The following is a 15,700-nucleotide window of genomic DNA, read 5'->3' as shown; positions in this document are numbered from 1 at the left end:
ATTCATTTTCATTTTGCACGCATTTCATCGTAAGTTTAAGATTAAAGTTGTTTTTCATCTTAACGTGAACATACTCTTAATGCATACTGTGCCAGCAGTTATAGATGGAGTCCAACATCCAATGTGCAATTCCTGTCGGTCAAATAAATAACAAGAGCACCTTGAAAACCTTGAACTCTGCATAATATTCAGTAATATAGCCTGCAGTTGTCCGACTTTGTTTTGTTTCTTGTTTCTTTTGATAGTCACTATAAGTGGAATGACATTTAAACTATATACTGTAAACCAAGCATTATCAACCACCATTAAACTACTTTATATATATATATATATACCACAATTGAAATATAACTTTAAAGTTTGTGCCACGTGTTTTAAACGTAGTTTCGGCAGTGAACACTGAAGTTCTGATAGCCATATAGCCTTGTGCTTTTTTTCTAGTCCCTGCTTTTGAGTTTTCTACAGACTCTAGAGGTGCTATTGTCACCGAACTACTTTATGTGTTTGACAGCTACAAACTAACAGATCGGTTGCCACACGAAAAACTCCAAACAACGTCGCATCCACGGATTGGCTTATGAGGAAAGATTGAAATCAGCAACAATTTTGAGGTAGCTGGGGCGGCTTATCGGTTAGCCGGGTAGCTTTGGCGCCGGTGACCATGGATGGATCCGCATCGACTCTCTCTGACATCTTCACGCAGATAATGTCAACCAGACGCTCGAATACTTGTCTGACGTTTATATTCTCTTTGGCACTCGCTTCGTAGTATTCAAAGCCTGCAAGAAAAGACCACATACTGTATGTGCTCTTTAAAGGAATAGTTAACCCAAAAATCATTTACCCTCATTTTGACTTCTGTAGCATTTGTTTTATGGATATCATGATTACCATCAACTGTGTGGATACCATAATTTATCAAAACATCTTGTTTTGTGTTCAAAATAAGGCTGAGTAAATGAATTTTGAGTGAATTTTAAGTTTCATGGATACATTTTTTTCATTTTTTCTAAATTGAAAGAATCAGATGAAAGGTTGGGGCATGTAACTCACCCAACTGGTCGGCTAGGTGCTTCCCCTTCTCGAAAGGGACCACTCTCTCCTCATCCATGTCACATTTGTTTCCCACCAATATCACTTGAGCGTTATCCCAAGAATAGGTTTTGATCTGTGTTGCCCTGTAAGAAAAACTATGTAATAACCCAGCAAGCAATTTTGCGTTTAAAAGACGTCCAATAGACGTATAAGCTGAAATGAGACAAAGTTTGGGCATCTAACCAAATAAAATAAATGAAACCAAACATTCTGTAATCGCTGTTGACTTTGCCTACACAATGGAATATCATTATTTCGGCAAAAACGACATGTAACCAAATTCAAGTTAATTTTGGCTGGAAGAAAGTTACTCATAAGCAGACTATATTGGGTCTATAGTTAACCTAGACAGTGAAATGACGGATATTGCTTGCTTATTTCTCTTTTTTTTTCAGAATCAGCACATCATGCACCATAGCCTAAAAATGAACGTTGTACTACTTACCAGTCCTGGACTGCATTGTATGACTCTTCATTAGTGATGTCATACATCAGGATAAAGCCCATGGCTCCTCTATAGTAAGCCGTAGTTATAGTTCGATATCGCTCTTGTCCGGCCGTATCCTATATATCAAGACAAATTATGTCAAGACAAATTATCGGTTTGGTATATTATAAAATATACAAGTGCAACAACTTGAACGCCATGAACACCATCATTTTTTTTTTATTGCAGTCTGAATGTAGTCTAATAGGATGCACCGATACAAAATATCTATGCCAATACCGATATTTAGTTTCATAGAATGAGATCTACATTACATACCGATAGTTTTGCTTTTTACTCCTTGTTTTTAAATTATTATGTCAGAAATGTCCTGATCATCGGCTGTTTTTTTATCAACCAATAATAAAAAAGATTTTCTGCCGATACTGATTATAGGCAGATATATCCCTGCTGATATATAAACCTTGTTACCTCCATCAATTTGGAAGTGGCTCAAATCAGAATTGAAAAGATCAGATTCCATGTTTGTGCTGTTCACACTGTCATGCAAAGAGACAGACATGGGTCACATATGAGCAAAAAATTGGATTTTGACTGCAGTCTGAACGTAGTCTAATAGGATTCATTGATACATACAGTATATCTATGCCAATACCGATATTTGGTTTCTTAGAATGAGATCTAGGTTACATACCGATAGTTTTTTAAATTATTATGTCAGAAATGCACTGATCAGCTGTGTTTTGTTTTAAATCAGCAAATGATTGAAAAAACGCTTTTATCTGCCTATACTGATTATTATAGGCACATATATCACTACCGATATATAAATCTTGTTACCTCCATCAATTTGAAAGTGGATCAAATCAGAATCGAAAAGATCAGATTCCATGTTTATGCTGTTCACACTGTCATGCAAAGAGACAGACATGGGTCACAATCGGATTTTGACTGCAGTCTGAATGTAGTCTAATAGGATGCACTGATACAAAATATCTATGCCAATACCGATATTGGGTTTCTTAGAATGATATCTACGTTACATACCGATAGTTTTGCTTTTTACACCTTGCTTTTAAATTATTATGTCAGAAGTGCCCTGATCATTGGCTGTTTTTTATCGGCAAACGATCGAAAAACGCTTTTATCTGCCGCTACTGATTATTATAGGCAGATATCGCTGCCAATATATAAATCTTGTTACCTCCATCAATTTGGAAGTTGCTTAAATCAGAATCGAACAGATTAGATTTCATGTTTGTGCTGTTCGCACTGTCATGCAAAGAGACAAACATGGGTCACATATGAGCAAATAATCAGATTTTGACTGCAGTTTGAATGTAGTATAATAGGATGCACCGATACAGAATATCTATGCCAATACCGATATTCGGTTTCTTAGAATGAGATTTACATTAAATACGGATAGTTTTGCTTTTTACTCTTTGTTTTTAAATTATTATGTCAGAAGTGCCCTGATCAGCGTGTTTTTTTTATCTGCAAACGATCAGAAAAAAAAGGTTTTATCTGCCGATACTGATTATTATAGGAAGATATATTGCTGCCGATATATAAATCTTGTTACATCCATCAATTTGAAAGTGGATCAAATCAGAATCGAAAATAACAGATTCCAATTCCATGTTTGTGATGTTCGCACTGTCATGCAAAGAGAGACATATGAGCAAAAAAAAAACGGATTTTGATTGCAGTCTGAACGTAGTCTAATAGGATGCACCAATACAAAATTTCCATGCCAATACCGATATTCAGTTTCTTACAATGAGATTTATGTTACATACCAATAGTTTTGCTTTTTACTCCTTGTTTTTAAATTATTATGTCAGAAGTGCCCTGATCACCGGCTGTTTGTTTTTTTTTAATCAGCAAATGATAAAAAACGCTTTTATCTGCCGATACTGATTATTATAGGCAGATATATTGCTGCCGATATATAAGTCTTGTTAACACAAAGCTTTTAAACACTAAGGGCCCTATCTTGCACCCAGCGCAATTGACTTTGTCAGTGACGCATCAATCATTCGTATTTTGCGCCGGCGCACAGCGGGGTTTTTCCCTCCACAGATGCACGTCAGCAAACTAGGGAATGAACTTGCGCTCCCTGGGCGGTTCAGCGCAAAAAGGAGGCGTGTTGCGGCGCAAACCATCTCTTATGCTATTTTGCAGTTTCAAAGAACAATTGCGCTACTAACCAAAAAAAACTAGTCTAGGGCTCTATTTTAACGATCTGAAACGCAAGTGCGAAGCGCAACGCTCAAGTGAGTTTGTGGGCGGATCTTGGGCGCTGTTGCTATTTTCCCGGCGTGAGAAATAACTCTTGCGCCGGGCGCAAATCAATAAGGGGTTGGTCTGAAGTAGGTTCATTATTCATAGGTGTGGTTTGGGCGTAACGTCAAATAAACCAATCAGAACGCTAGCCAACATTCCCTTTAAACGCAAGGGCGCAAGTTCCATGGCGGGTTGCTATTATTATGGAGATTTACCAGGCGCACGCCAGGAGCGGTTCACAGCCGAGGAGACCGACGTCCTTGTACGGGGGAATCCCACGCTTGCCAGCATAAATCGAGCACGCCGTGTAACGGGAGGTGGATCTGCCTCAGGACTTGACGCCAGCAGAGGACATCGCTGCGTCCACCCTCACCGCTGAAAGGGTTTGGGGGCTTTGAAATCGGACCCAAGAAACGCAAGCAAGGTCCAACCCCAAAGTACTCTTACAAATCAAGTTCATATACATTAAGGTTTCTTATGAAAACATTTTAATTATTATTTACATAAAATAAACGTAATACAGCCACACAACAAAGTTATGAAAATATTTTAATCGTTATTTGCATGAGAATAAATAAAAACTATCACCACAATGCTCACCACTATGATTCCCCTTATCTCGTGTATTAATATTTTTTATTGTAACAATTTATGATTTAATGATTTCCCTTATCTCATGTATTAATATTTTTTATTGTAACAATTTATGATTTAATGATTTCCCTTATCTCATGTATTAATATTTTTTATTGTAACAATTTATGATTTGCAAAAATAACTGTTGCATCTGTGTAGATTAGATAAGCAATGCGCGTTGTGCACGCTATACATTATGGTCAAGCATGCGCCCTTAAAATAGCATATTGAACCACGCGCAACGCGCCACTGACTTTAGACTAGTTTTTTTTGGTTAGTAGCGCAATTGTTCTTTGAAACTGCAAAATAGCATAAGAGATGGTTTGCGCCGCAACACGCCTCCTTTTTGCGCTGAACCGCCCAGGGAGCGCAAGTTCATTCCCTAGTTTGCTGACGTGCATCTGTGGAGGGAAAAACCCCGCTGTGCGCCGGCGCAAAATACGAATGATTGATGCGTCACTGACAAAGTCAATTGCGCTGGGTGCAAGATAGGGCCCTTAAAGTCAGTGGCGCGTTGCGCGTGGTTCAATATGCTATTTTAAGGGCGCATGCTTGACCATAATGTATAGCGTGCACAACGCGCATTGCTTATCTAATCTACACAGATGCAACAGTTATTTTTGCAAATCATAAATTGTTACAATAAAAAATATTAATACATGAGATAAGGGAAATCATTAAATCATAAATTGTTACAATAAAAAATATTAATACATGAGATAAGGGAAATCATTAAATCATAAATTGTTACAATAAAAAATATTAATACACGAGATAAGGGGAATCATAGTGGTGAGCATTGTGGTGATAGTTTTTATTTATTCTCATGCAAATAACGATTAAAATATTTTCATAACTTTGTTGTGTGGCTGTATTACGTTTATTTTATGTAAATAATAATTAAAATGTTTTCATAAGAAACCTTAATGTATATGAACTTGATTTGTAAGAGTACTTTGGGGTTGGACCTTGCTTGCGTTTCTTGGGTCCGATTTCAAAGCCCCCAAACCCTTTCAGCGGTGAGGGTGGACGCAGCGATGTCCTCTGCTGGCGTCAAGTCCTGAGGCAGATCCACCTCCCGTTACACGGCGTGCTCGATTTATGCTGGCAAGCGTGGGATTCCCCCGTACAAGGACGTCGGTCTCCTCGGCTGTGAACCGCTCCTGGCGTGCGCCTGGTAAATCTCCATAATAATAGCAACCCGCCATGGAACTTGCGCCCTTGCGTTTAAAGGGAATGTTGGCTAGCGTTCTGATTGGTTTATTTGACGTTACGCCCAAACCACACCTATGAATAATGAACCTACTTCAGACCAACCCCTTATTGATTTGCGCCCGGCGCAAGAGTTATTTCTCACGCCGGGAAAATAGCAACAGCGCCCAAGATCCGCCCACAAACTCACTTGAGCGTTGCGCTTCGCACTTGCGTTTCAGATCGTTAAAATAGAGCCCTAAGTGTGTATTTATAGCAAACAACAAACTATACTTTACTAACTTTACTATACACAAACCGTGCTAAGACGTGCTAAAAGTGGTTCACTGGCTCGGAATCATAAGGGAACCATTTTTAGTGCCATATAGCACCTATGTAGTACCTGTGTAGAACCATATTGTGCTAGAATCATATGTGGTGCTATATCACCCCTATATGGTTCTTCATAGGTGCTATATAGCACTAAAAATGGTTCCCCTATGATTACAAGCTTTTGGTGCTATTTAGCACCATTTTTAAGTGTGTAATAGTGCCATAACAAATGAGTGCAAGCCAGTCAGTCACAATTCAGAAAAAGAGGCATCTTAAACGTCCAACATGCAGTTTTTAACAGAACGGCATGAATGCTATAGATAAACATACGAGGACAAAAGAAATGAATGGTTCATTGGAACATCAATGGAACGTAATAATTACGTCTATTTTAGGCCCCTCTTTATTCAACAGCCGGGGCGCGCTTTCGTTTCTTTCCTCTTGCCGCCAGTTTCCTCCCAGCTGTTGTGTGAATGAGAATCTATTTTTACACGTTCAATTCAGAATCGCAGCTTATCACAAATTTTAGCCACAAAAATGCCCTCGCGTGCTCTCTGCAACCCCCTTCAACCTCAGGGGCCGCATTAATTGGCTATGATGAGCATCATTTTGCCAGTGAACGGTATGGAGAGCTGCTGCCATGACAACCAGCATCGATGATGCATGTGGGAAAAAAGAGGGCGCTTGTTTTCATTTCCTTCAGAAAAGATGGCTCTCATTCACAGTCTGGTGAAAGGTTACTGGCAAAGGACGGTGAACTTAGATACGGCCTCATGGGTTTTGTTTGATTCAGTCATTCAGTCATATGGTTATAATACCATAAAACACCATGTGTGGCATTCAATTCCTCAAATTTAGCAAAAGACTCACCCATATCTGAAGTTTAACTCTTTTGTCGTTCCTGTAAACAGTCTTCACCTTAAAGTCGATGCCAACCGTGCTGACAAAAGAGTTGCTGAAGGAGTCGTCCGCATATCTGAATAAAAAACTGGTCTTGCCTACGCTGCTGTTGCCAATGATCAGGAGCTTGAACATGTAGTCAAAGTTCTGATCGGATCCATCTCTCTGCCCGAAACGCTGGTCTGCTTTTGCCATCTGTGTAGACCAAGAGGTGCACAAATATAATAGAAAAAGAACTTAATATAGTGTCTATGGCTCTGACGTTGCGCTAGCAGTGCAAAGGTCACAGGTTCGATTACCAGAAACGCATATAATGAAATCACTGTCACTTGGGCTACTTTGAATTAAAATGTGACACTCGCAAAAATAAAGACCAAAAATGGTTCTGTGCATGCGAAAACCCCTTTTTCTAGCACCTTTATTTAGTGTAAATGCCTGTCAAATTCCTAAATGTAGGCTAATGTATACATATTACAAATATTAAAAACATTTAACAATCATTATATTCATAACATAGGCTAAATAAAATATAAACAGCAACCAATACTACGATTTAAATAACTGATCACCTCGTCATACTGTCATGAATGAGCTGAGGTAACGTTATAATCAAAACACATCTAGAATGATGCGCGTGCCGATTCATTGTTTATTTTAAAAGCCCCCATTACGCATTCAAGTGGCCAGACTCAGTTTGTTTATAACATCGATTAGACATAAAATCGACAGGTGACATTTGCCAGCCATGACCATTCGCAACCGAACACAATTATCACTGCATAGAATGCCACGAACATGGAAACGATCAGGTGACACACGAGCTCGTGCACGACTAACGACATTTTGATCGACAACATTCACCGACAAACATCCATAAACGACAAGGAGCCGTCAATTAATGGCCATTTGATGGAGATGCTCACCTCGGATGCGAGCGCGGCTCCGGTCTGCTTGATCTTACAGCTGGGCGTCTGCAGCACCTGACGACGCGCGTGCACGGATGCGCCTGTCAACCAAGTACCGCTCTCTCAAAACGCCGGTATAGCGTGTAAACGATTATAGTGCTTATAAATAGCGTTTATTATTAGGTTTATTTGAATTCTGTGCAGGAGTGAAGCAGGGTGGGTGGCATACCGACGTTGTCGGTCATGATCTGAACCATTTATATGTATAATAATTATTAGCCTATTACTAATACGATTTAAACTATTACTGAATGTTTGTATAGTGTGTCATATTCATGTAGGATTAAGTGGTGTTTTATTGGTTCCCATCCACCAGATAACATCCAACCAACATATTAGTGCAACCCTCAGAGACCATTATAGTTTTCATTAAACCCAATAAAATTCCTGTTATAACCATTAAATCCATTATACTTTCTCTGATGGTTTCTGGACAACCTCTTACTGGAACATAATTGGCTCCATTTTGCACACTTAATTCACAATAGTATAATATACATTTACATTGGATAACAAAATATCAAATGAAAGTTGTAAAACATACTGTTAAAAGGCATTTGGGCATTTTCTGGTCTTTATAAAAATACAGAATTGGGCAAATAAGCAAACTTTTATTGTAATGTACACACAACAGACATACAAACTGAAATACTACCATAGTGTCCCCAAGGTATATTCAGATTTTATTTGCTTCCCTTTTAAAGAACAATACAGACTTGTAAATTATGTTAAATTAATGCTTTGATTTGTAATTGAATGTGTAATGTTTTCAATACATTTGAAATACGGAATTAAACAGTGTTTTTAACATTTTTGCACTTTATTCACTTTTTATAGTACACTGCTATTATTTTGAACAGAAGTGTTTATAATATATCACTCAATGGGTAGAGGCGTGCCCTCACATTCCAGTTTCAGTAATAAGTCATTTTGGAAAAGAATCCAAACCAAATTGACAATGCACCTTTTGTCCATAAACAATGCATTTCATTACAGAATACACTGCAAAAATTACTTTCTTAGAATTTTTGTGTTGTTTTTAGTAGAAATATCTACAAATTCTTAAATCCAGATGCATTTTCTTGATGAGAAAGATAAAAATTAAGTCTAGTTTTTAGACAAAAACTATGAAATTTAAGTGAATTTGTGCTTGAAAAACAATGAAAAATATCTGCCAATGGGCTGAACATTTTTTTCTTGAATTAAGCGTTTAAGAATAAAGTAAACTTATTTCAAGATTTTTTTGTTACCCTGTTGGCCGATTTATTTGCTTATTTTAAGCACAAATTTACTTAAGTTTTAGATTTTTTTTGTCTAAAAAACTAGATTTTTTTTCTTGGGTACTGATAAGCAAAAAGACCCAAGAAAACAAGTATATTTTTTAGACAAAAATATAAAATTTAAGTGAATTTGTACTTAAAACTAATAATCTCCCAATTTTTTTCTTGAATTAACTGTTTAAGATAAAAGTCAACTTATTTCAAGATTTTTTTCTTACAATGGGGTGAGATATTTGTCTTGAATTGTTTAAAAAAAAAAAGTAAACTTTTTAAGATTAAAATTTTTTCTGCTCTCAATGAAAATACACCTTAATTTCAAAATGTTTAGATATTTGTTTGTACTAAAAACAAAACAAAATATTAAGTATATCATTTTTGGCAGTGGAGGAAAGATGGATATATCTTAGAATAAAATTAATATATCAGCAGGGGTCTGTTATTTCTAATATGCATTAATTTTGCCTTTATAGCAAATTTTGTTTGCAAGTATTGACAGGAACACACACAAGTTGTGAATGAGAAATCAACCAGAATGTGAATCTGCATACACAGTAGCAGATGAACATGACTTCAGCATTTCATATCTTATCAGTCTAATAACCCTGAATGTAAGATAACAGACATTCAGTAATCATATAGATACAGAGACATCCAAGTTAACATCTCTTCTCATAGAAATTCATTTACAGATCTTCCATCGAACCACAGTTCAAATGTTTTTATCGCATTTATTTTGTGGTGACTCCTGGTCCTATTCCGCTCTGTTCTAGTTCTGCTATCACAGACATGTGTTTGAAGTCTGCTGGTTTGTGGTTGAAGGTTTCGACCAATCGGAAAGTTTCATACCGCTGCGATCCATAAAACAACTGCACCTGATTGGCCAAGCACTGGGCCTGCTGGACAGTCTAAAAAAAAAAGGTTTCAATTAAAAACTCCTGGCATAAATATTTGATTCACAAAAGGACCTGGTTTCCCACTTACCAGAAATTTGGTATCCATTTCAGCAGTCATAAGTACAATGCCCTTGTCCTTCTGCAGGTCTGAATAATGGTACAAAATGACCTGACTGGGTGCGTTGTCCCCCATTGTCTAAAACGGAAACCCTTTTAAGCATCACCCAATCCAACAAACAATGTGCAGTTTATATAAAAAAGTAACAAAATACCTGAACGTTGATCAAAGAGGTAAAGTGCAGCTCCTGACCGGACCATTGGCCGATAAAGAACTCATAACCCTCTTGCTGGGGCAGAGCGTACAGAAACTGTGCAAAGATTTACAAGACTAAGCAACTGATACTATATTTTGGTTTTAAACAATATACACACAAGCTGGCAATTAGAAGTGCGAATTAGATGAATATTTTTTTTTAAAAGGAAACCTCACTAAAAGAAAGGAAATACTGCCACCAAGTGGTAACAGTCAGGCTTTATTATTAAATAGCAGAGCACTAGTACATATAATGTCAATGCTATCCGACTTTAAAAAGTGTCAAATAAGCCTTACCGTTGGGCATGATTTGGCACGACCAAAAATAATGTCAAATGTTGGACCCTGTAATAGAGAATGTGTTGTTATTAAATACGTTATTATATGATTTGACTAAAACAGTCTTTTTAACTTCTGTCCCCACTACCGGGACGTTTTAGTTGTCTCATAAAAACGCAAAAAAATTAAACTACCCAGCACTCTTTTTTATAATATTCTTGCTCGACTATATTTGCGTGACATCGCTGTACCGCGAGAGCGATCTGAACGCCTACTCTCAAATTACTCTCGCGCGACTATGATGTCACAAACTGATCAGTCTGCGCAGCAGAGTCGAAGAAACCTGTTTCGCTAATTAATAATGATATAACTAAATCAATGACATGTGGCTGAGTAGTATCTGACCAGTCATCACAATAACTCGAAAGGGAATCTAAATATAGCACTAACTTTGAAGTAAACAATTTAACGTAATAAACATACGAAAAAAACTCACTGGTATGATAGCACTGATTGTGTCCTTGTTTGCGAAGTACTGCTTCCAAAGCTAAAGAATGAAAAGTGTTTGGTCGATTATAAATTTGCAACAATTATTTTCATCACTTAATGTTTAACTAAATTATCCTATTTCAGAATACAGAAACTCGGAAAAATGACAAAATAATAAAACAAAACAATGCTTAACTGGAAATCCACTACTACATTTTCTTAACGTTACCTCTCCAATTTCAGATCCAGATTTGTCCTTAACCATATCAAGATTGAGAATTGATCCCAATGTCTAAAAAAATAAAATAAAGTAATAATGCACAAAATGCCGATCATACAAACAATAACGTTTGTTGAAATGTGTATACTTCAGCTTGCATTTAATTATTATTGCATACCTTATCTTTGCTGTAGCCCGTGGATCCCTCTTTACCTCGTTTGTCCAGCTACAATAGTAAAAGTAACGTTAAGTGGTCACCATCATCTGTCCAGTTTATGGACTTTTGGTCTGACATTTAAACTTTATTAATATAAAAATGCACAAGTTATTTATCAAGTGAAATGTCTTACATGTTGAAATCCATAGGCATTAAATCAAACATTATATTAACGTCACGACTGACCTCTTTATCCATATACTTCACGAATTCGGCTTGTCTGGACTGTCCGAGCGGTTGAGTCTTCACTTCACTTCGCTTTTCCAGTCGTGCTTTGTATTCTTGAGGTTTTGAACTGGTGTTACAGCATATTATTAATACGCGCATTAGATGAGTAATAACAAACTGTTATTTTCAACCACACCAGCGTTTGACAGCTACTCACCTGCGCAGCTTTCTGATCTTCTCTTCATATTTACTATAATAGGGGTTTTCCTCTAACTCCGGTTCTTTCTTTACCGAAAACGCCCTAAACTGAGATGGCACAAGTCCTGGGATGAGAGGTCGGATGCCGGTGGTCCTGACCGCCAACATCCCACGATACAAACATGACATTTGTACCATGGCCGCCGCCATCTTTTCCCCGTCCCACATCTAGAAGTGTCCGGGCGGGAAACAGACGGAACCAAAGTTTAGTTTGAGAAGAACGTACCGGTTTCTATTTTAAAGGGGACATTTCACTTTTCACAAGACTTTTTTTAAGATGTCAAATAAATCTTTGGTGTCCCCAAAATACATATGTGAACTTTTAGCCCAAAATAGCATATAGATAATTTATTATGGCCCTGTCCCAAATTATGGCCCTGTCCCAAATGGCGCACTTCATGTGGACTCAAGTCCAAAAATGACCCAAGAAAACAAGTCTAGTTTTAAGACCAAAAATTTTACATTTAAGTGATTTGTGCATAAAACAAGCAAAAAAATCTGCCAATGGGGTAAGCAAAATTTTCTAGCATTTAGTGTTAAAGAAAAATGTTCAAGGTTTGTTTGCTCACCTCATTGGCTGATTGCTTGTTTTATGCACAAAATCACTTAAATTTTAGACTTATTTTCTTGGGTCATTTTGTTCATCAAGAAAAAGCATCTTAATTTAAGAATTTTTAGATATTTTTACTGAAAACAAGACAAAAATACTAAGAACATTTTTTCTTGAAAATCATTTTTTGCAGTGTATGTAGTGTGGGCCGGTTTTGGGCCAAAATGCCAGGGCCGAATTTTTGTCCCAGTCCAGCCCTGGATGATCCAATCTCCTCAATCTCCCATTTGTGCCAAGTTGATTTTCGCCCCCTAGCGGTTGGTGAATGCAGGCAGGGAAACTAAAAAATGCATTTTCGCATTAAACAAGTGTAGGTACTGAACAAGCTGATTAGTTGATGTCTGCTGTATGATGTTGTTATTATGAGTATTCAGTAACAAGATATTAAACTACCAAGATCTTTTTACACATCTTCTTTATGATGCTCTATGTATTATTTGTTACATTTAATAAATCAATAAAAGCAAGTGTTACCTTAAAAATAACAAGGGAAAAGCAGTTTTTGTAAACTATTTAAAATGGTGATTTTGACCACTAAAACAAATCGAATCCTGCAATGGATATTATTGATATGTGATATTAAAAAGCACTTAATGATATTGGCATCCGTAGTTTGCTTTACCCAGTACCCACGTTATGTTTCTTTTTATTACTTAATTCAACATTTTCTTAGACGTCTCAAATAATTTGTAGATTTGTGGTGTTGAAATAAGTTAATTTATTAAATATAATAAAACAAATTAAATACACATTTATAGGTGCCATTTCAAACACATATTCTTTAAATAACATATTTATGGGTTATAACTTACAGCACTTGAATTATATTACATTTTAATTATGCATCTTTAAAATACAATTTGATCAATATCTTTTTGTGTACCACAATTGAAATCATCAGATGAATATCAGCTTTTTGTCATGGCATGGTCAAGTTCACAGATATTAGCTGAAAACTTCAACCTTATTCAGTATATCAGAATCATCATTCATGGGCATTGTGTCTGAATGGCAGTGTGATGATCTACCTGTACAGTAATAGTATTACAAAAATAATAATGATTACATTACTGCTGGACGAAGTCCTGGAAATGCAGTGTACAAGTTAACAACAAAAAATTTACATATAACTTTAAGCAACATTGGCATCAACATCATCCAAATAATCTTCAGCATAGTTGAGCATCTGCTGTACAGCGGTGAGAAGCAGGAGATCACAGTTGAGGTTCAGTTCAAGCTCCTGACTGTAGTTCTTCACAGGTAACACACAAGACACAGGAACACCCAGTCGAGAGCTGACCTCCTGTACCTGTAGAGTCAATACAAATCTCTCAGTCCATCTCTCACACTTTCAGCTCCATATCACACAGTTTCAGCTCTGGAAGATCTCACCTTTGTCAATGTAGGAACTGACATAAACCTTTTAAAGATCCTCCTCCACCAGAGGATACGCCTCATCTATTTTTGTCATCAAGACGATCTGAGGAACACCTGAAAATTGTTTAATTAAGCAGAGATATCAGCAGCTTAATATGCAACACAAATTTACATTTATATGGCACAAAAATAACAACTGGCTGCACAGATACAAATAGTCACTCTGTGATAAAGCTGTAAATCACAGCTATTGACCAATCAGCATTAAGAACCGAAATCATGTGTTTTGTAAATGCACTTACTCAGTGAATTCACTTTTTTGCGTATGGCTGCAAGTTTTTCCTCCAGTTTGCTGGACATGAGGGAGATTTTGGTGGCGTCTATCACAAACACCACACAGTGGATCCTCTCCTGTAGAGATGAAGGTCTGGAGGATTTTTGCTCATCAGGATGAAATGGTACCATGGGGTTGAACTTAAGCAAAACAATTGATGGTAAAGTACATTAAGAATCAACTTCAACTAGTTCATTTGGATACAACCGTATCATCTTTATGTTCATCTTACTTGATATCGGTCTGGTATGAGACCCTGAATGATGCTGCTGATGTCCTCAATATCCAGACCTGCACCTGTCTGCTCCTCCAGTCCCATAGTGTCACACAACACAAATGGCAATGGCTTTCCCTCACGACCATCTTTCAGTGGATATGTGCGAAACTAAAAGAAAATATAGGGACCAAAACAATAAGTCATGAAGAGATATTTAATGCTCTTCTTAATAAAGGAAGCTTTTATTGTACCTGTGTTGTGAGGCTGGTGCTTTTAGATCCTGCCATTGGTTTGTTGGTCATGCGACCCATGAAGATGGAGTTGATGGAGTTGAAGAAACTGGATTTTCCAGCCCCTACAGGACCGATCATTAGGATTCGAACGCGGTTCACAGAGGACACCAGGGGTTTATGATCTTTGATGCACTTCATGAGGTCTTGTTTTTGTCTACAATAGCAGTTAAACCATTAGTTTAACAGCATGAAATGAGCAACAGGGTGAAACAACATTTTGTGAAAACATACTTTTCTGTCCACAGAATATTTCTCCATGGCTTCTCCTTTGCTTGATCTGCAGTCACATGGGAAACATCTGGAAGACAAATATTGAATAGATGATTTGAACGTGTTGTCAAGTATAATAAACAATGTAAATTACAGATGCACCGATAAAACTTTTTTGGAGAACGAGTACTTGCAATTCAGTACTTGCCGATACTGAGTAATTTAAATTTACAGGTAACATCTTTAGTCATATAATTTAACAAAAAACCAAGGGACTAGTTTTCCAGTTTGTTGTAAACTCGGCCTCTTTGGACAACACAAGAGGCATTAACCCCTTACACGCTGCTCAAACATAAACATTTCTCAGACCGTGGTATCGATCCCGGGTATCGGGGGACTTTTAACGAATACGAGAACTTTAGAAAATGTGGTATCAAAGCCGATACCCGATACCAGTATCGGTATCAGTGCATAATTACTTACAAAAAATAAGACTGTAGTCCTAAATTAATCAATATAAGTAGTGATATAAACCTTTTTCTTATGATTTACTTATGATTTAATATTTTTGGGAACCAACGTTCTAGGAACGTTCCTTGTAGGTTATATTTATAATAACCTAGAGAGAACGTTCCCAGTAGCTTTTTTAAGATATAACGAATAAACGTTATAAATGGCCTTTATT

At 37.0% G+C, this 15,700-nt stretch overlaps 3 protein-coding genes across 3 annotated transcripts; all 3 read right to left on the bottom strand.

Moving 5' to 3' along the window:
• Positions 1–229: 229 nt before the first annotated feature.
• rab3b (RAB3B, member RAS oncogene family) lies at positions 230–7,958 on the bottom strand. Its single transcript, XM_065245600.1, has 5 exons — positions 7,816–7,958; positions 6,863–7,087; positions 1,541–1,659; positions 1,054–1,178; positions 230–779 (listed from the first exon to the last, which is right to left on the bottom strand). Exons 2-5 carry the CDS (start codon positions 7,085–7,087, stop codon positions 595–597), a joined length of 654 nt encoding a protein of 217 aa, XP_065101672.1. The 5' UTR covers positions 7,816–7,958; the 3' UTR covers positions 230–594.
• A 1,572-nt stretch (positions 7,959–9,530) lies between these two features.
• Positions 9,531–12,153, bottom strand: atpaf1 (ATP synthase mitochondrial F1 complex assembly factor 1). Its single transcript, XM_065245586.1, has 9 exons — positions 11,934–12,153; positions 11,735–11,843; positions 11,510–11,557; positions 11,341–11,403; positions 11,119–11,169; positions 10,641–10,688; positions 10,303–10,398; positions 10,119–10,226; positions 9,531–10,042 (listed from the first exon to the last, which is right to left on the bottom strand). Exons 1-9 carry the CDS (start codon positions 12,140–12,142, stop codon positions 9,866–9,868), a joined length of 909 nt encoding a protein of 302 aa, XP_065101658.1. The 5' UTR covers positions 12,143–12,153; the 3' UTR covers positions 9,531–9,865.
• Positions 12,154–13,346: 1,193 nt separating this feature from the next.
• Positions 13,347–15,100, bottom strand: LOC135721619 (interferon-induced protein 44-like). The gene is given in 6 exon segments (XM_065244002.1): positions 13,347–13,905; positions 13,987–14,075; positions 14,264–14,435; positions 14,528–14,680; positions 14,764–14,959; positions 15,037–15,100. Coding segments are annotated over 5 exon segments (783 nt in total). The 5' UTR covers positions 14,944–14,959; positions 15,037–15,100; the 3' UTR covers positions 13,347–13,716.
• Positions 15,101–15,700: the final 600 nt, after the last annotated feature.

The sequence above is a fragment of the Paramisgurnus dabryanus genome, chromosome 24, assembly GCF_030506205.2.
Source record: "Paramisgurnus dabryanus chromosome 24, PD_genome_1.1, whole genome shotgun sequence".
Taxonomy (NCBI): Eukaryota; Metazoa; Chordata; class Actinopteri; order Cypriniformes; family Cobitidae; genus Paramisgurnus; species Paramisgurnus dabryanus.
The sequence above is the reverse complement of the archived record's forward strand: the minus strand, read 5'-3'. Positions and strand labels throughout refer to the sequence as shown.

Bases quoted from the DNA above. Each gene is read 5' to 3' on its own strand.
- rab3b (XM_065245600.1), bottom strand. From the start codon at position 7,087: ATGGCAAAAGCAGACCAGCGTTTCGGGCAGAGAGATGGATCCGATCAG. The intron at 1,660-6,862 runs GTGAGTCTTTTG...CTTGATATATAG, and splicing joins GAGTTAAACTTCAGATATGG to GATACGGCCGGACAAGAGCG. The intron at 780-1,053 runs GTGAGTTACATG...CTTTTCTTGCAG, and splicing joins GCACCTAGCCGACCAGTTGG to GCTTTGAATACTACGAAGCG.
- atpaf1 (XM_065245586.1), bottom strand. From the start codon at position 12,142: ATGTGGGACGGGGAAAAGATGGCGGCGGCCATGGTACAAATGTCATGT. The intron at 11,404-11,509 runs GTATGCAATAAT...TTATTTTTTTAG, and splicing joins CGGGCTACAGCAAAGATAAG to ACATTGGGATCAATTCTCAA. The intron at 10,399-10,640 runs GTAAGGCTTATT...ATCTTTGCACAG, and splicing joins GTGCCAAATCATGCCCAACG to TTTCTGTACGCTCTGCCCCA.